Source organism: Bradysia coprophila, unplaced genomic scaffold (assembly GCF_014529535.1).
Source record: "Bradysia coprophila strain Holo2 unplaced genomic scaffold, BU_Bcop_v1 contig_476, whole genome shotgun sequence".
Lineage (NCBI taxonomy): Eukaryota > Metazoa > Arthropoda > Insecta > Diptera > Sciaridae > Bradysia > Bradysia coprophila.
The window spans coordinates 1,424,749-1,445,974 of record NW_023503727.1 but is presented as its reverse complement, the minus strand read 5'-3'; the positions used below and the strand labels follow the sequence as shown (position 1 = coordinate 1,445,974).

Below are 21,226 nucleotides of genomic sequence, written 5' to 3'. Positions count from 1 at the left end.
CATCAGAACAGTCGGAGCGTTTGCTGCGACTTATCCCCGTACGACCCGTAATCCTATTTCGTCCGTAGCCGTAATACGCCCGGAACCCTAATACTTCTACAACCTTCTAATGCGTCTGTTACCAAAATGCAAGTCAAGTTGGGCATGGTCAAATTTACTAAAAGTGTTCATTTTTAAAATTGCGCATAGCGCAATTACGAAAGCCCGTACGAAGTACCTCTCAAATAAAACCAACAATTTACGACATTATTTTAGAAACCCAAAATTTTTTGCCAACTTTCTATTGGGTATTCAATTATCTCTCAAATGAAACCAAAACTAGCAAAATCGGATGAGATTTACTCGATTTATGTGCAAAAAACACTTAGGGCCGAGTAGCGGCCTTAGTCCAAGGGCCCAAATTTTAAAGTTTTTTTGCCATCATTCTATTCGGCATTCAATTATCTCTCAAATAAAACAAAATTTACTCGATTTATGTGCAAAAAACACTTAGGGCCGAGTAGCGGCCTTAGACCAAGGGCCCAGATTTGAACCTTTTTTCGCCACGTTATTTTCGGTATTCAATTACCTTCCATAAAAAACTAAATCTGGCAAAATCGGATGAGATTTACTCGATTTATGTGGAAAAAACACTTAGGGCCGAGTAGCGGCCTTAGTCCAAGGGCCCAAATTTTAAAGTTTTTTTGCCATCATTCTATTCGGCATTCAATTATCTCTCAAATAAAACAAAATTTACTCGATTTATGTGCAAAAAACACTTAGGGCCGAGTAGCGGCCTTAGTCCAAGGGCCCAAATTTGAAACATTTTTTGCCATCATTCTATTCGGTATTCAATTATCTCTCAAATAAAACAAAATCTAGCAAAATCGGATGAGATTTACTCGATTTATGTGCAAAAAACACTTAGGGCCGAGTAGCGGCCTTAGTCCAAGGGCCCAAATTTGAAACTTTTTTCGCCACGTTCTTTTCGGTATTCAATTACCTTCCATAAAAAACTAAATCTGGCAAAATCGGATGAGATTTACTCGATTTATGTGGAAAAAACACTTAGGGCCAAGTAACGACCTTTGAGCCCTCCCAACAAGCTCGCGTTGCATCCTACACAAAAACAATGTTCAGCAACTTTGTTCGACTCGTCAATACCTTTCATTTGATATATCACAAGCAGCTATTGCGTGCGTATTTCGGTAGATATCGTCGAAAGACTGAAAAACACCTATAGGGCCTTAGCTCTGGAAGGGCCGACCCTACCATGCCCATTTTCGAACTTGACCTTACTTTTGTCGATACCAATCGGGGAAAAAAAGAATTTTGAAAAAAGGTTGTGATTTGCTCAAGCTAGAGGGGTCACAGACAGACGGACGGACATTTTTTTTATTGCGGATTCGTCATCTATGAACATAACCAAATGCTTTGCCCTTACTGTCTGCTTCCAATTCGACGTGTTACAAACGGCATATTAATCTTATAAGCCCCCAGTACTTCGTACGGGGCTAAAAAGTGTAACGGGTCTTTTAATCATCTGTTATCGACAACGACCAAGAAGAGATTATCAGAGGCTAGTGTCCCCTTTTATAGCAAAATATATGTTAGAGTAATGAAGTAACAGATTTTGATTCAATTCCCACTGTCAAAAGAAGCAATAGATTCGATAATTACATCTGCCGTATGCTAAAGCTAGAATTAGTGCTATCAATCGAATTGTATATACACCTCGCCAAAACACCTGACTCGGACAATATTACCGAAAAGGTAATACCATTCGTCATGTGAGACAGGTAGACTCTACAAGTTTTGATTAATTTCAACATTTTAAACAGAGTTGACATGTTCTACACTAAACAAAAACATTTCAATAAATTCATAACATCTGCTAGATCTGTTAAACGTATCAATTTACTTAAGAAACTATTTGTTTTTGCCTCTACAGATATGCACATGAGCGGTCACAGTTACCAGTAAAATTTAAATGAGAACGCACTACACTACGATGAATTGGTTAGTGAAAACATTTTGTTTTAAAATAGTCATTTATGCTGGCATTATGTGGGGCCTATACGGATTACTGTGAACTCAGTTCAATGAGTTCTGGAAACGTGAAAAGTGTGAAAGACTAAGCAGTGTAACATTGTATGATACAAATGCGAGTGTAATAATGTTGAGCCTAAACCTCTAAACTGTATCATAAACTCCATTAATATCATATATGGGTTCTTCGATACACGTACTGGTAACATTGCATTACACCACGAGGAACTGTAACGTGATATTAGAATTTAACAATTTAAAGTGTAATTAAACCGAGACTTCATAATGTACTTACAAAGTATGTATTTCGAGTGCATAATTGATGTCTAAAGGGAGTTTAATACCTACGAATTGAGAATCGTGCAATAAACTAACGACAACGAAAATTGTTTGAATTAAAAAATAATTTTAGAATAATACCACCTCGCATACGTAAGTGAACCATCTGAATGTTAAGAGAGAAGAATAAGAATATGCATCCAATGATCCAATGCACATTGTAATCGTACAGGGAGTTGGTGCCTCTAAGTTTATATATTCAAAATCATGGACGCGCGTTAGCATAGCGCCCGTGACGCAAGTCCTATTACTAGAAAAAATTTCAAAAAAAATTTTTCGTCGTAGACTGCAGAACCATATATACAGCAAATATTGAAGTTCTACAATTCAAAGACAAATGACTCCAAATTACCATTAAAAAAAACTAGGCGTCCGTACGAGTTCAACGAGCTATCACACGTTCTTGCAGCTTAAAATTTGGCCACGCAAAAAATCTTCCAAGAAGCCCCATTTCCATACATTTTGGTCAATTTCAGTACTTTAAACGAAATGAAAAAATCCTACGTTACTTTGTTAGTCCGTCCGTCCGTCCGTCCGTCCGTGTTTCCTATCTTCTACAGTCTTCTTTAGATTTTGTTGAAATTTTGGGAGTAGATTCTAGTCGTCATTCTAAGATATTCTAGAAAAAAAAATTGGGGGGAACCGGCCTCGTTTCGGAGCTAGGGCTCCTCGAAGTTCCCATATAAGCCCCATATAAGAACACCTTTAAGTGTGTGTGTGTGTGTGGATGGGTATGGTAGAACAAATTTGTTCGCTTTTGGTAAGCTCTGCTCGCCGCAATTTTTTTTCCTAAATTAAGTATTTTTTAAATTTTTCAATTTTTTTAAATTTTTCAAATTTTTTTAAATTTTTCAAAATTTTAAAATTTTTTTAAAAGTTTTTAAATTTTTCAAAATTTTCAAAATTTTTCAAATTTTTCAAATTTTTTAAATTTTTTAAATTTTTCAAAATTTTCAAATTTTTCAAATTTTTTAAATTTTTTAAATTTTTCAAATTTTTTAAATTTTTAGAATTTTTCAAATTTTTTAAATTTTTAGAATTTTTAAAATCTTTAAAAAATTTTTATTTTCTTTTCAATTTTTTCAATTTTTTTCAATTTTTTCAATCTACTAATTCTTCCAAAAGAACTGATATCAGTCAAAAACACTCAAAAGAGTAAAAGTGACGCAAGTCCCTGTGCATACTTCCAAAACAACTGATATTTTAAAAAATTTCTTTAAAGTACTTTCCTCAACATCTGCCACTTGTGACGCAAAATTTTTTTGGTAAAATTTTGTTTCTAGAATTTCTTTGGTCAAATTTTTGCTGTTACAGTTTTTGCGTACAAGCACAGAATGCGTCACCTCCAGCGATATCAGTTGTTTTGGAAGTATGCACAGGGACTTGCGTCACTTTTACTCTTTTGAGTGTTTTTGACTGATTGGATTTATAAGCAATTAACCGACAAGATACAGGATTAGAACAATGGTGCCATTAATTTACATACAATACCATCTCAACAACAAATTAATGCAAATTATATAATTCGCCTGTTTGATTCGAATTGAAAGACAATTGTGGCTGCTAATTACATTATTCGAACAGATCTCAGAAAATGCAATGTCTTGTCTTCTCGTGTACAAATGCAATCCCGATATGACAAAAGGTAAGACAAGTTCTGCATAATATCATTGTGTCTTTTCATTGGCAACACTCAACAACACAAAACGTGTTAAACAGTCTGTGCTTATTGTCAATGTTGCATCCTTTATGTAGATTTCGTTTGCATGGAACGAAATGAGAATCCGTAGGTGGACAAACATGTTCGCAACCCACTTGTTCTTTTAGCTGATATATTGCTGTTGCATTTACGAAAATTACATAGTTGCGTCGTGCAACAACAAACACACCAAAAAGGCTTTCGTCGCCGTTTTGGTACAGAGAGATGTTTGCTAATGTACATTTTCAGGTCAGACAAGTGTCACGGGGCGGAAATGTTTACATTTTGGCAGCATATTATTTATGTGAATAGAATGGCTAGTCCCAGAAAGACATTGCAGAAGGAAGAACGGACACTTGACATCCGGAAAAATCTTTCCACAGAGTAAAATAGCTTCCAGTAAACTACCTACTGTAACGTAGATCTTGCGCATGTTGCATAAATAATCGAAAACATTTAACGGCCGTCTCACACATTTTCTTAAAAATTAAAATTAAATTTTAGACATGCTGCAGGTATGCGATAAATTGGAGAGAAATTGATTGACAATATGTTAAATCGTGATTGATTGGTCATTTGGTATTCAGTTTTCTTGTTTAAAATAATGGTGGAACTGCTGAGTCTGTTCATAGCAGTTTTATGCACATAAATGGTTAAATCATTACACTACTAAAAGTGAGATTGGAATGACCGAGTCAAATAAATTGCACGCATGACCATATAGAGAATGAGATGCTTACTTTCATTTAAAACATATTGTCAGTGTTTCAGTGACACGTTATATAATGTGACAATAAAATAGACCAATAAAAGGTCTTTTTAACAGACTAGCCACGAGTTAGCACGTTTGATGATGAGTTGAAGTTTCATTTTAAGTATGATTCGCTAGACTTGATCGTGAACAAATAGGTATAGTGTTCTTAGAGTATTGTATCAAGTACCATTGTAGCCATGGCCATTTCATTTCAAGTATGATTCGCTAGACTTGTTCGTGAGCAAATAGTTGTGGTGTTCTTAGTAGAATATTGTAACAAGTGCTCATCACTGTCACCATGGCCTGATGAGACCTTGTATTTTTGAAAGTATTCAATTTTCTCTCGGATCGAAACAGTGAGCGAATGTCTTGCTTACATAAATAGTGAAACAAAGAAAACGGTAGACTTTTGACTTGGAAGAATCGAAAATCAAAAAGTGGCAACCGAATCTACGATCGGTAGGTACAAGGCTGAAAAATGTTAAAAAAAAATCACGTAACCAACTACCAACAAATAATTTTATGAAAATGAGTGTTATATTCGTTGACGACATTTATTACCTTTTTACTTCCGGTGATGTCGGTAAACTACGACATTTTCGACTTTTATGTGAAGACGATGAATTGCCCATTATCTTATTTTAATGACTTTAAATAGTAAATGTTTTCCACTTCCATTCTTTCTGTTTCTCTCTTTAGATCCACGACATTTTTATTATATCGTTAAGGGTTAACGCCTACGAAACGTTCTTTTTTGTTTAACAATGCGCGATAAATAAACACAAAAAAGAAAAATTTATTAAGAAAATTTTTATGCGTCAACCAGTCACTGTACACATAATTTTTACGTATATTATGACTCGACGTCTCTTCTACGTAATAAACACTTAGTTTTATTGTTTATCAAATAATAAAACCTGTCAGCCCTTTTTATTATATGGAACAATTAAAAACATAGAGCACTTTATTCATCACAACGTTCTCTTCCTTACAAAATTCTTTTTTCTTCTTCTCAATTTTACTTCTCGCATACGGAACATCTGTTCAATTTATGTGCTTGACATTTTTCTAAAATATGAACTAATGTGGTGTGTGCGGTAGATATTTTGTGCTTGAAGCATAACAATTTTGCAAAGAAAAATTTCGTAAGAAAAAAAATTGGAATTTATGGGCTCATAGTCTAATATATATTGCTACTAGTATGACACCACAAATACCCATACCATGTGGAGAGCTGACAACTCTACTAAATCAAACATTTAGTCACAATGAAGCGTTTTAAGACGTTTAGTGAATTTGGATAAATTTGAAATCGGTAAAATAATACAATAAGTTGTGAATTAGGAGTCATCTGCTATGGACAACGACAACAAAAAATAATCGATGAGCTCTGTCAAGTGTTCTTTTATACAGCAAATCGAATGTTGAAACTAAGGAAGTAAAAGATTTTGTAGCAAGCACTACTATATACAAAAGAGGTAATAGATTATAGGTACACGTCGTTGACACCGCCACCATTTGGTGCTATTTTGGGATTAGTCCTATCGTTTAGTGCGCATTTAGTGCTCATTTAGTGCTGTCGAATGAGCCCTCACTCGAGTTTGGTGCTGGTCAGAGGCCGGAGAAAAACGTATTTGAAAGTATGACTTATGTCACATTGAACATTTGGACGTGGGTTATTATTATTACCAAGTGTAATAATATGTAAATTTTACAATGAACGGAAAAGACAGGCCCGGACTGACCAAGCTGTAAAGTCGGGTGATTCCCGAAGAGCCTTTTGAATTTTGGTTTGAAAATTTTTAATTTTTTGACCTTATACAAATGAGTTGTATGTAGGCTGCGAGGGACGTTTTCGAGCCAGTTCTGCCCTGGGAAAATATATCACGACAACTTCACATTAAACGAACAAACTTGTTATCATGTTACTTATTACAAAAGACAGTATTACCCGCCCACAATACCTCGGCCAACATGTAATTCTATTTTCCTTACAGCGATTCTCTTCAAATTGGCGAACATATTTTCTTTTGTCAGACAAAACATCTTAAATGATTGAATGTTTAATCGAAAAATGGGATCTTCTGGACGCATCGTAAACACACTCACTCCTAATCGACCGTCAATAGAAATACTCGATTGGTAATTTCGCAAAGATGATGGCTCACAAATCTTTCTATTGACAAAAGTTCCCTTGCATTATGGGGTTATTTCGTGGGTAATGCGTGCGGTATTGTACGTGAATTTGAAACGGGATACGCTCAACGGTTGAGGTTGTATTTTCATGAAATTGATGGGGAATTGTAATTATATTTCGTGTAACTAAGATTTATTGATTCTGAGAATTTCGTGATAATTAAGGAGAAAATAATTTACCTCGATGGCGGTAACTGAATGTAATACATCCATGTCCGAATCGAATTGAATCTGAGCAAAACATTTTTCAATTCCAGATTCTTGTAACTTGTTGTTCATAAGATGGTGTCGTGTACCAACTCCCACTCATACAAGCAACAGATTTTTTTTACAATTATTAAAATCGGAGGCCCATAAATTTGGAAAGTAAATTGTCACCTCGATTCGAAAATGTGATTCATTAAAAAGTTACCTCAACACCAGAGCTCTCCCATAGTCAATTAATATTAATAACACGAAATATCTGTTTCTTCCGGAAACAACAAAATCCCAGATAAATCTAATTTAATATGAAAATCCCCGTTCTGCTGCTTTAATGTCGAAATTTTTGTGCATGCATCGCTTCTAAGACGATACACACCGAAATAGCGTAAGTATTTCCTCCATTCTGTTTTTTTTCTACGTCTTCTCTACGTAGATTTATTTATCCCTCATTCTTTCGCTGAGGAAAATTAATTCAATCAATCATTTCATAAGATTGCTGTTTCTGAATTTTTGTTTTATGCGGCCTGGGTCTGTGTGTGTTGTTTACGTGCTTATATTTTTGTCTCATACTTTTCTATTCGGAAAGCCTAAGCGATTATTTTTCATTCTATACCAATGAGAATGGGAAAAGTTTGGACATCCAGCCGTACAGTTTATAGCTTTCTCTGCCAGTGCATGGCTTCTTTTTATACGAAGATTGTGATTCTTTTTATTAATTTTTTTTTTATTTTCGAGGTGGAAAATTCAGGTCGGACTCACCATCCTGTGTCACCAGTGACTGGTAAAGAAACATAGAAAAAATTAAAGAAGAAAGTTTTCGCATAAAATCTCCACGAGCAGTTAAATACCGTTCATATCTCAGTTTTTATTATCAGAAGCCCTAAATGCCATTGTCTTTACATTAAAACTGTGTAATGACTTAGCGTTTGTGAAGCGTAATGGCCGGTTTTAATAATGTTCATCACAGATTTTACGACTTTAATAAACAAGCAAACTCATTCAGTGTATGTTCAGTCTCCTCTCCATTTAGTCCATCTAACGCACTCGAATGTGACAAATCGAATTATTAACACACCAAAATAATTATTCAATTTTATGGACTCATTTTGGCAAACGAATCGAAATTTATGTTATTTACAGAAACGAAAACGCATGGAAGGCAACACTGAGTACATTGTAAATACCGGATAATTGCCGGATGAAAATACACTAAAATGAAACGAATAAATAATGTTCACGCTTCTTGGTCATTGTACACACATACTGAATAGCAGCTGACGATTAGATCATTCATCGTTTTGATGTTTTTATGTAAAAATAGATTTCAGATGCAGTGAATTGACCTTGTATGATATGTGTCTGTTGGAATCAAAGTTGGTCTTTTCCATCTGTCAAAATGACGTTTTAAACGTCAAACGAATATTTAAAAAACGGCATGGACCCAAAATTTTTTTATTTTTCCTCATTTCTATTTCGTTATTAGAATTGAGGAAAAATAAAACATTTTGCGACAATTTCGCAAATTTGTTTTCATTTGACGTTTAAAACGTCACTTTTGACAGATGTAAAAGACCGACTTTTAATTCTATCTGACACATATGCTCGGTGGAGAATTTCTAATTTTTTTCGTACTCAGAGCAAGATCAAGAATGAATCTGAAAAATAAACGATTTTTTTTCGAATCATTTATCAAAGACTGACCACGGAAATGAGCGATGACCTCTACTTGGTGTTGTCTTATATGAGAAAGCATATGTTGAAACGAATAAAGTAAAGGATTTAGTATCAAACACTATAGCGAATTCTTTGAACGAAAGATGTGACATAATCCACTTGTTGTTATGAAAAGAAAAGAAAAAAAAGTTTTCGGCACATTGAATCGGTCCATTGAACAATTTCAAAGGGACACTTATCCGTTTCCAAAGTTTTTCTACCTGATCTGTCTCGCTTTTGATTTCTTTTTTCATTCGAAATTGAATAATCGACCGCTATAAATAAATCAAAGTGTGGATAATACACACCGTACGGTGCTGATGGAACCATCATTAGTCAATTTTAATTACTCGATAAAGAAAATGTTTTAAAAGTAAATTCGCAGAAAACAAAACACAGAAAATGAATAAATCCAAAGTATAGGCAGGTTGGAAGAGTGGTCTTCAAATGGTCCTATGTCTGCCTTGATTCAAAATGAGTCACAAGTTTATTGCCACAGATCCACAGGGAATAAGATGTTGTCAATATTGTAACCAAATATCCTTTTATAGAGTTCTTATGTATTTTTTAACCGAATCTATTACTTCTATCATTCGAGGTATTAATACAAAATCTTTTACTTCATTTGTTTCAACATACCTCTGTTATATAAAGATTCAGTTGCATAGCTAATTGCTTCGTTTTGTCATGAGTATCAGATATCCATAGCATATGTTTATTGAGCGTTCTTTGTGCAAGATAAAATAAATTTGCCCACAAAAAGACTTAAAAAATATTCGGCAACTTTTGTTGAAGAATAATATTTCTTTTATGAGAGTAGACAAACAGTCAAAGTTACCTTATTCTTCATGGGCTTAGAAAGATGCCAAAAACTGTATTTAACAAATAAAACTCTTTGTCAAAAGTTCAGAATTTCTTCCATTCAACTAAAATGATTGTTGCAAAAACTGCATACAAACTTCCAATAAAATTTATTGTTCGTTCGATAGATATAGTATATGTGAACCCTTGCAACCTTGGCATATAAGTGATAATAAATTGATTCCCCATCGACGAGTTGAACGAATTAATAAGAAAATATTAGCTTGACTCAGCTTTGTTTATTGTTCAAATTGAATGAACTCTTCCGCAACAATTGATTAGACTATGATGAAGAATAACATTTTAATTGAATATGCAGCGAATTAATTGGTTTTCATAAACAAGACGATCGTCCACAACAGCAATAGATAGTGTTGGAATTGCAAATCAATAAAAAATTGTTTTTGCCACTCGTTTCGCATTGAAGAGATAAAAATCCCGGCAGACACAAATAGTTATTTATGAAACCCGAGGCGAAACCGAGGTTGACAAGACGTTTTATGCAATTCTGTGACGGAATGAACTCTTTCTATATGCCATACACAAAAAATGTTGCCTTGGCCGGATTCAAAAGTTTGTGACAGCAAATTGCTGAGATATTCACAAAAAATAAGTTGTCTTGGCTTTATACATGATCATGTTAAGCGAATCATAAGAAAATGTAGTTGTGCTTTCTAAGAAGATTTTCGCTGTACATTGTACAAATGTGTTACATTTTTCTTATGATTCGCTTAACATTCACGTACATACATCAATGACTATTCTTCTTATATTTGGATTATTTCTGCCAATGCAAAAACACTTGTTTTAGCACTCAAAGTTACACTCTGCAGAGTTCCCACTCCTCCTAAAATTCATAAAATGGACCAAATCCTCCTAAAATCTCCTAAAATCTTCTAAAACTCCTAAAATTCCTAAAATGAGCTCACACTCTCGAAGAAATTTTTTAATAATACTGAAAGACTAAAAACGGTAAAAACAGCAAAATTATGCGGCAATGAATTTGAACTTCTGTATGAACCTGACTCAACTTGCGAAAACACTCCTTTCTTTGAGTCATGCAAATAGCGATCCTGAACGTGGATTTAGCGAAAATAAATACATTATCGAGGATCGCAGTTTGTTAGAAGATGCGACTATCGTGTCACTTCGAACGTTTAAGAGTGATATCGCCAAATCTTCAGGTGATTGAAAAACAAGCGGTCTCCGATTTTAATGAGTGATAGCTCGTTGGATTCGTCTTTCAATTCTAAGAAACACGTGTCTTTCACTTTTTCTTAAAAAAAATTTGTTTTCTGTGAAAAGCGCTCAAAAGTGAAGATATGCCAGAGGGTACCGAAAACAGTTTTTCGGCAATAACTCAAGAAAAAATTATTTTAAATGGTTGTAATGTTGTACGATTGTCGGCCTTGAAAAGACCCACAGGTAGAGTATACGCACCGCTTGGTGCTAGTTGATCCACTAGAGTTATGACTAGAAATATAGTGAATGTTCGGAGAGTCCGCCTTCTCTGCAGCTTCGATGTACCACGGAACTGAGTATGGGGTGTTGTAGCTGGCCTCACCCACTATCGTTGCACATATAAATGAACCCAGTACTTTTGGGCTGCAAGCCTACAGAAGTCTTGAAAAAAAAGTTGGTGCCAAAATGCAGATTTTTTCCTTCTTTCCGGGGGCCCAACTGCAAGAAGAGCAGTAATATAAACGTCACTGACTTCCTAATGAATCGACGTATTTTCCAGATGTGCTCCAATGTACTTTACTTTTCTCGAACAACAAAAAGTCGAGAAGGTACTACTTCTTAAGAATAAAGAGTCGGAAGATAATCTCAATAAAGCATCTTCACAACAAAAAATCGAGTTCAGAAAAACTTTCCGATATCGAGAAATCTCTCCACATCCAGTAGAAAAAAAAACTTTTTAGTGCACAAGAGCTGATAAATGATGGAAACAAAATTATGGCGAATCTTGTTAATTCGAAAGGCGCAGTCGACAAGAAAAACCTGATAAAGGATCAGTTGCTGGCGAGTCGAGACTGGCGTCAGAAAAATATGTTTTGACAAAAAAAAATAACTTTTTGTCAATTTTCTTAAACATTTTTAGTATTTTACGAAGTGTATGAGAAACAGAGCAAAAATTCCTCCGGAAATTACTTCCCACATTTTAAAAAATTCCTCCTAAAATTCTCCTAAAATTACCTTCCAAATCTCCTAAAATTGCATTTAAAATTTCCTAAAATTCTTAATTTTAGGAGCCTTCCTAAGCCGTGGGAACTCTGACTCTGTTTTCCGTTTAATAATCTTCTTCTTCTCCTCAAATTAAAAAGAGGCAATAAACTGTTCAATTCCGTCATAGAATTGCATAAATGGAATTAAAATTGAACTGGATGCATTCGATGTTTACACAAAAAAATGGTCGAAATATTTGTTGTTTATTTTAAAGAGATTTCCGGATCTATGAGGAAGGAAGCCACAATCCTGAATTTTATTATTTACGTAAAACAATTGTTGTTTCGAGCATATCGCTTATTTAGACGGTAAAATGTTAGGAGTGTGCTTGAAAATGGTTGTTTATGTTATCCCGAGTTATAAATACACAAAGGTCAGTATATGTGTGTTTAATGTATCCATATAAATAGAGAGGACGATGAAGCCTCATTTTATTTACACTTAACAGAACCCTTCAAAATCTGTTATTAGAAATTACACTCCGCGTATGTAATACAGATGAGATGCTTTTGAGGGATAAAAAGGGATATTAAAAATTTCATTCACATATTATAATAGCACGACGTCGACGACGACATTGCCGCATGTATTCAAAAATTCTTTACATAAATAACGGGGTTGGTTAAATATTTCGTTCACAACATAATATTCGATTATGAGATGAGTTCATTTTATTGAAACATTTTACGAAAAATTTAATTAAATCAGCTCGACATCAACTGAACCGCACGAAACGAATCGTCCCGTCAATTTGCACAAAAAAAAATTAATTTTCGTTAATAGATTCTCTCAGTATCACTTCAATCAAAACCATCTGAAGTCAACATTTTCAAAATTCAAACTCATTTTTTGCTTGAGCTTTCCTTTTACCGAATGAAAATCTCATCATTTCACTTTATACCAAACTCTTGAAACAGTATACACGACACGCGTACGCACAGCACCGTTGCCGAATCGAAACTAAACTGTTGATGGTATATACAGCCAGCGCACGGCCTTTTAATGTGAATAGCGGTGTGGAAGACCATAGCAACGAACACATTGCTGGATGTTGTTACCATGGATTTAGACGGTTCTGTTAGCTTATTTTCAATGTTAAAATGTGGATGGAATATACAAAGGATTCGGGCTATGGTGGTAGCTATAAATCTATATAGACGAGGTATATGTTCCGTGTTGGGTTGGTCAGAGATTTTATTTGACATTGGTACGTGAACTGTGTGTACACCGTTGATGATTAAATACCAGATTCATAATGTCGTACGTTTTACACATTATTGTTAATTTTTTATGCATCCTCATAATATATATACAAACTACTGTATTGTTGTCTGACGTTGAACCCTGCCTATTTACATAGGAATAAAAGAAGAAGAAAAATTGCGAATCTAATGTTTACATGCTAAACATTCGGCTTCAAATAATTCCTTTTTTTCATTGCTGTTGATTTTGTTGGATATAAATATATAAACGCAAGGCAAGATTTTCCAACCTTGTCACATTCAGAACAATATTAAACTGAAAGGGAAACCAACAAGCGGTTGAACAATATTCTTTTTTCGTCGTTGTTTCCATAATGAAAGTACGATAACTCTTAAGTTTTTGGATTATAATTTTAATTTTAGAGAGAATTTTCTCTTGCCATTCTTTGTTATTTGTGCAATGGCGTGTACAATTATACCCAGCGCGTTTCGCATGGAAACGTGAATCAGGCAATAATTTTAAATTAAAATGAGAAAAGTGCAAGAGTATGGTGTACTACCGTTGGTGTGCACACAGTCTCGGGCTGTAATGAAAAATTTGAATATTTGTTCGAACAACAAATCTTTGTATCCTCGGAGAACGTTTCTCGGTCTCGTAAATTTGTCATTAAATGCTTGTGTTTGCATAATTCAGTTGCTAACCGTCTTCGTCGTTTCATTTGCTTATGATCGAGGTATAAAGTGTGGGATGGTTGTAGGTGTAGGTGTAGGCTTCACGACGACTCAACCACCTGCTTCCACTGACGTAATGGGAGATAAAAGTTTGATGTACTTTGTAGCATCAGCTGGTAAGTAAAGTCATCTGTACTACAAGAAGCATGACTGCAAAAGTGCAAATAGAAGGATGTAAACTGAACGTGCTTGAACGTTCAAACATTTCATGGGCTAGGGAAAAATCTCCGAGTGTATTATCGTCGGGGACGATAATATCGTTTTTGAAACGATAATATCGTCGCTGTGACGATATTATCGTTTCTGCAGCGATAATATCACCCGTGAAACGATATTATCGTCCAAGAAACAATATTAACATTTCTGATATTGTATTATCACCCGTGAAACAATATTATCGACCGAGCGACGATAATATCATATTAGAAGACAATAATATCGTTTTCCGGACGATAATATCGTTTTCTGGAACAATATTATCGTCCCTGCAACGATATTATCGCCCATGAAACGATATTATCGTTATACGTAGTCCAGTAGTCCAGTTAAATTATTCACTAAAAATTATTGAAAATTCCATTCATTTGTTATTTCCATTTCTAGTGATAATATCTCCAGAACCCATCTTTTATCTTTCTATGGCAAACCAAACACCTTTCTAATTGAAGGGTGAATTCAGTTGCCATCTATAATTTGCTTCTGTAAATTTAAATATTTTATATAAAAGTTACAAAGACTAATTATTAGACGATGCGAGAGAAAAAAAAATTAACACCTAAGTTACCAACACCGTTCCGGCGCCCGGCTCGCATTGCGGCCCTCCGCTTCGCTCCGGGGCAATGGGCCAGATCGCTCGGCGTGTTAAAACGCTTTTTATGTGCAATGAATTACATAGACTAACTATTGGACAATGTGAGAAAAAAAAAAATTATCAACTAAGTTTTAGAACGTTTGATCGACTAGACTAATCGGCAATAATATCGTCCGTGCAACGATATTATCGCCCATGAAACAGTATTATCGTCGATTGAAACGATATTATTGTTCTTGCGACGATAATATCGTTTCATGCAACAATATTATCGTTTCTGCAGTGATAATATCACCCGTGAAACGATATTATCATTTCTGATATGATATTATCACCCATGAAACAATATTATCGTCCAAGCGACGATAATATCGTATTAGACGACAATAATATCGTTTTCCGGACGATAATATCGTTTTCTGTAACAATATTATCGTCCGTGCAACGATATTATCGCCCATGAAACGATATTATCGCCGATTGAAACGATATTATTGTTTATGATACGATATTATCGTATCAGACGACAATAATATCGTTTTCTGAAACAATAATATCGTCCCAGCAACGATATTATCGTCCATGAAACGATATTATCGCCGCTGCAACGATAATACACTCGGAGATTTTTCCCGTCACCACATTTCATTTGTTACCGACAGAGACGACAAAAAGAAGCAAAGAGCACAGACCAATGATGTCTTATATAGTAAATCGTATGTTAACACTAATGAAGTAATAGATTTGGTAACAATCTGTTTGTAACGCTTGAATCAAAATAAGAGATTTGATAAATAGTTGTCTGCGAAATGAAGGGCTGATTTAGCAATAAAGTCTATCAATTCGTCATACACGCATGAATGGCTAGTCTCATTTTACAGTGTTTACACCCGTCTTGCATACGAAAGGTTGATCGCTATACGAAAACGGTTTAATAACCGAAGTGTATTAAGTATTATGCTATAAACGACAGACGTGTCTGTAGGAAGTGAAATTGGATGACATACAACTGTTATACCATTTCCTTTATCTTCAACCAATTTCGTATCGTTGTGATGAAATTTTACTACTTCTTCTGCACCAACAAGAATAACAACAACAAACAAATCATATTGGCTCAGTATGGTTACAATTCGATGTGAAAGCATTACGCTGCTGCATATACAAATAACACAGTTTACACATGTCACATGATTTACGGTAATAGGGCGCTACCTCTTAGGGGTTAATATTTTTTTTCGGGTATATTTCGGTACATAAATAAGTATATGGTGGATATGGCTGAAGGGATATATAGGTTGTATTCGATATATCGTACACACGAAAAATAAGTGGAAGTGAAAATGAAAGTATAGTGCGATGCATGCTGAATAGTGAGATTCGCCTATAAATCAAATATTGATTTTTCGATCAGATTTTTGTCTAAAAAAAAATTTGTCGTTTAATATAAATGGAGGTTCCGTTGGTACGTAAAATATGATTTTTATTTCATTGAGTTTAAACCGGTCATCATTCAGAGAGCAATAGGGTAATGGATGTTACAGTGGCTGAAATATATTATATTTACTCGTGCAAAAAGGAATAGACAGCTACGTAAAACAGTGAAATATTGAACTGTAAACAAAAATAGACCGAGAGCTCGCATGCACATCAGTTCTTTATACACGCTATACCACTGCACTGAGAAAAAAGATTACGTCTGACACATATAAAGTGTGGTAAGGTAGTTATACACCAGTCACGTATGCATACTTACACACGACACGTATTTCCATATATAGTCACTGTATAATATAGGATGGCTAAGGTAAGAAACATGCCACTCGTATTTTATACAAGACGTGTCGTACGTTAGCACGCATACGCGTCTGGCGTATAACTTCCTTACCACAGTTTATACGTGTCAGACGTAATCTTTTTTCTCAGTGTGTACAGTGTACATAAGCAAAATTTTGTTCGAACAATTCCGGTTTTGATTGCTTACTACTTAGTGTCGCTGACTTAGCCTATTCCAATTTCCAAAATTTGTAAAAAAAAAATATTTTTTTAAAGACCAATTCTCACTTGATGTCTTGGGCTCTCTGCCTAAAAGATGTATAGACAAGCTACTGCTACACATACCGTTTTGAGCCGCAAATGAATGGACTAACTTGAAAGATTTATGAAATTTTGTTACTCAATAGAATTTTTGCTAAATTACTCAGTCTCTTACACACCTAACTTATACCTTATACACAACTAAAGGAGAGCGAAGATCAGTTAAATTTAACTGACCTTGAGGGTAATGTCAAAAACTTATGAAAATAAATCGAAATTTTAAGTACAAATTTTCGAAATGAACATTTTGTGTTTCTTCTCACATTATGACATAACCATAAAGGTCAGTTACGTTTAACTGAGCAGAAACATCTCTTCGTTAACACTCTATTAAATTGAGATATCGATGACATGTGACTAAAAAAACTATCTAACTGCTTGTTACTGATAAGAAGAGTGAATCTCGTTTATGAACCGACTGTCCGGCAGCTAAGTGAATATCAGAAAATTCGATTAATCGGCAAAATTGCAGTTTAGTGGAACAACCCCGATTTGGACGAAAGTCGATGGGATCGACAGGGGAAGGTCACCTGATGACGAAACAACAAGATTTGGGGTGCGGAAGCTCCTCCCTGAACCACCAGGGCCCTCCAAATTTTTCACACTTTTTCGAATTTTTGCGTGTTTCTTTTGACGGAAACGACAGTTGAAGGTCCATTCATGACAAAACAAAAGAATGAAGAAGCAATAGCCTCTCCCCTGGCCGCCTGGATCCTCCAAAATTTTCACAGTGTTTCGAATTTTTGCGTTTTTTATACGGAATCGTCATTTTTTTGTGTTTTATATGTACTGATGCCCTTATTGCAATGAAATTACGAATGTATCTAGTTGCAGTCATTATATTCTTATTCCGTCTCTGAGTCGGTGGCAGTAGAGGGTTCTTCGTCTTTCGTTGTTTTCGTGGCGTCGTAAGCTTTAGTCTTCGGCATTTCGTACAAGGAAAATTTCTTCTGGGAGGCGGGACACCTTTGGAAGGACGTCGTGCGCGTCAATTCTTGTTGTTTTGTAATCAGTGGACCTCATACTGTCGATTCCTTCAAAAAAAAACGCAAAAAATGGAAAAAGTGTGAAAACTCTGGAGTGCTCTGGCGGCCACAGGAGAGGCTATTGCTTCCTAATTCTAGTTGTTTTGTCATCAGTGGACCTTCTACTGTCGATTCCGTCAAAAAAACACGAGAAAATTGGAAAAAAAGTGAAAACTTTGGAGGGCCCTGGCGGCTCAGGGAGGGGCTTCCGCGCCCAAAATCTTGTTGTTTCGTCATCAGGGGACCTCTGCCTGTCGATCCCATCTACTTTCGTTCAAATCGGGGTTGTTCCACTAAACTGCAATTTAGCCGATTAATCCACTTACGAAATTGGTCTTCCAATATTTTTGTCCTTTTCGAAACACACAAATTCCCACCCTTTATTTATCGATTAATTTCCGTTTATTTTTCACCCTTACAACTCCTACATTATTAGCTATAATACACACAGTGCGTGCATGTGATGCGTACACACATATATGTGTACGGTATCTTTGAAAGATTGTAACCAGAAATACAATAACTCATATTTTCCCTGCCGTATCGGAACTGTTATACTCATAGTAAACTGAAGATTGATGCATTTCACATTAAATTACGAAAATTTCATTGTTTTTTTGGGGTTGCTATGGAATTGCTTGTTGCAGAAGATGATTTTATGTAACTCACAACAATATTTCGAATAATTTAATTATCTTCTCTTGTTCAGCAAATTCAAATCGAGCGGTGTTGGTGTGGATTCACACAATCAACATGTAGTTTGGTGATGAGTTTGCTAAAATACTGTCGGTCGGTTTGTTGGTGTAAAAACAAATAGAAAATGTGAATTGAAAGGATAGTTGACGAGGAAAGTGTAATGGTTGGAGGCGAGATTCTGCAATCTCAGGAGAACTTAAGTTGGCCTGATGAAAGCGTCTTTGGGTTTGGTTCCGTTTTAGGCAGGAAGTAGTTGATGGTCACGGACCAATCAACAAAGTTTCAAAATAGATAGCCATGATGATGACTGGTGAAACCAGTCGACCGCAAAGCATCCAAAACCAATAAATTGTTTTCATAATTGGTTGCGGACGCTAAGCAACAACCAGAGACACCAACACCTCCTCTATGGTTTAATAATTTATCGTATCCGATCGGCCGTACAGAAGCGGACGACAACTAGTCCCCAGAAGCTTTCACTCGAGCTGAGTGTATTCTCATCTGTTATCGACAACTGTAAACAGCTAAAATTAAGCGTAGAAGCTCGACTTATTTGGACATACAACATGTATGTAACAACTAATGAAGTAAAAGATTTCAAATTAATCTGTAAAAAGAAGTACCAGATTCGTTACTAACAAACATACCGGTTGCTGCCGGTGAAAGGGTAATAAAATCAACGTAAGTTTCGACTAATGTTTGCGTATATTACAATAATCCAAATTTTCTCTGGATATGATGGTCGACCCTATATGCGCCCTATGCATAATGCGCGTACGCTATTCAACTGATTTCAAGATAATTTCTTTATGTCTTCCATTGTTAAAACCACACACTTCCGCAGATAATAACAATAAATTCTCCGAGACACGTTCAAGATTTACCATTGCATTGGCATGCCCTTCTTCTGTTACGTAAAATTATTTATTGAAGAATTGAAGAGTAATATCCACTCTTTTAACTCAAATGTATGGGAAAATTAAACATTAATTCCAATTGCAGCTGAAATCAGTCATGAAAACTACTATGACGCGTGCCGCTAAACTATACAAATCACTTAAAAATTAGGGGAGAACGTGATGTCTAGAGCCGCTTATATACCATTTATCACGTAATGCATTCGGATTTTTACTCGATTTTATTTGAAATATTACGACAAAACGAAATTGTTAGATTTGCGAGTTTTGTGTGTACTCGTTTTCATGCGCCGAAATTTTATTTATTGGTCTATGACAAAGTAAAGGTAGATTTTCGGTGATGTATGAGATGCGATCAATTCAACTGAGTGCATTTTCGAGAGGGTGAATCTTCGACATGGTTCTCAATCACATAACTTGCATGCGAAACGAGATTGTGACTGATGTCGATCAATAACATCACATGATGCACGCTTAGTTCTAATATACGAAGTACACCGGAGAAAGACTTAATCAAATGTGAAACAGGTTTTCGCTGACAAATTATACGAATAAACGCATCAAGGTGCACCTCTTATTCTTCCTAAATTCATACTGAATGCATGAATGCAGCGAATAAACACCCACGCATGCATTTATCATAGTTAATATATATAAACTCAGAAGAAGAAAACAAAATAAAAACAAAGAACGAAAGCTCGAAAAAGAAACTTACCGATTCGTCATATTATTTTCGCTGGTAGCATTGACAACAACCGGAGTTTGCTGAGTATGATTTTGGTAGATTTGCTGCTTAGCGGATGTACAAACCACTGACTTCTGCTTCGAAGCTTGTTTGTATCGACTGAGCGCAAAGAATAAAGCTAACACAGCTTGCAAACGACCAGTACAGATGTCAGTGGTGGTGACTGCCTCTAATCCACCAACATTCGATGCGGCCAACACTTTCAGACAGGAATTTACGTTATCGTACTGGAAAATAGAAAATCGTGTCGGTTAGTACTTTGCAGTTTTGATATCTTAAATACTCTGTCAATACTAAAAACGATGATCGTTGGGTTCCTATCATGTTCAGCTTATAAGAGAGGTTGCAAAAATTTTAGGTTTAAGAGTGATACCGCCAAATCTTCAGGTGATTTTTTTAACTTTGGAAACAAGCGGTCTCCGATTTTAATGAGTGATAGCTCGTTGGATTCGTCTTTCAATTCTAGGAAACACGTGTCTTTCACTTTTTCTTAAAAAAATTTGTTTTCTGTGAAAAGCGCTCAAAAGTGAAGACATGCCAGAGGGTACCGAAAACAGTTTTTCGGCAATAACTCAAGAAAAAATTATTTTAAATGGTTGTAATGTTGTACGATTGTCGGCCTTGAAAAGACCTACAGGTAGAGTATACGCACCGCTTGGTGCTAGTTGATCCACTAGAGTTATGACTAGAAATATAGTGCAGCTGTAATGTACCACGGAGCTGAGTATGGGGTGTTGTAGCTGGCCTCACCCACTATCGTTGCACATATAAATGAACCCAGTACTTTTGGGCTGCAAGCCTACAGAAGTCTTGAAAAAAAAAGTTGGTGCCAAAATGTAGATTTTTTCCTTCTTTCTGAGGGCCCAACTGCCAGAAGAGCATCTGGAACGGTACTTCTTCAATCATTGTTTATTGTCTACTATTCTTTCATCTTATCAATAGAAAAACGCTTCGCTATGTCGCGAATATATCAGATCCACT

General features: G+C 35.5%; 1 protein-coding gene across 6 annotated transcripts in view; it reads right to left on the bottom strand.

Moving 5' to 3' along the window:
- The window catches only part of LOC119082548 (protein sickie), a 239,638-nt gene that overhangs the window by 99,839 nt on the left and 118,573 nt on the right, over positions 1 to 21,226 (bottom strand). For 5 of the 6 annotated variants that reach the window (XM_037192062.1, XM_037192059.1, XM_037192060.1 and 2 more), the window contains one exon: positions 20,216 to 20,472. In XM_037192062.1, the coding sequence (XP_037047957.1) occupies positions 20,216 to 20,472 (257 nt within the window). Of the gene's footprint in view, positions 1 to 5,381; positions 5,570 to 12,890; positions 12,965 to 20,215; positions 20,473 to 21,226 lie in introns of those variants that run through there. The other variant, XM_037192063.1, reaches the window with a different exon arrangement.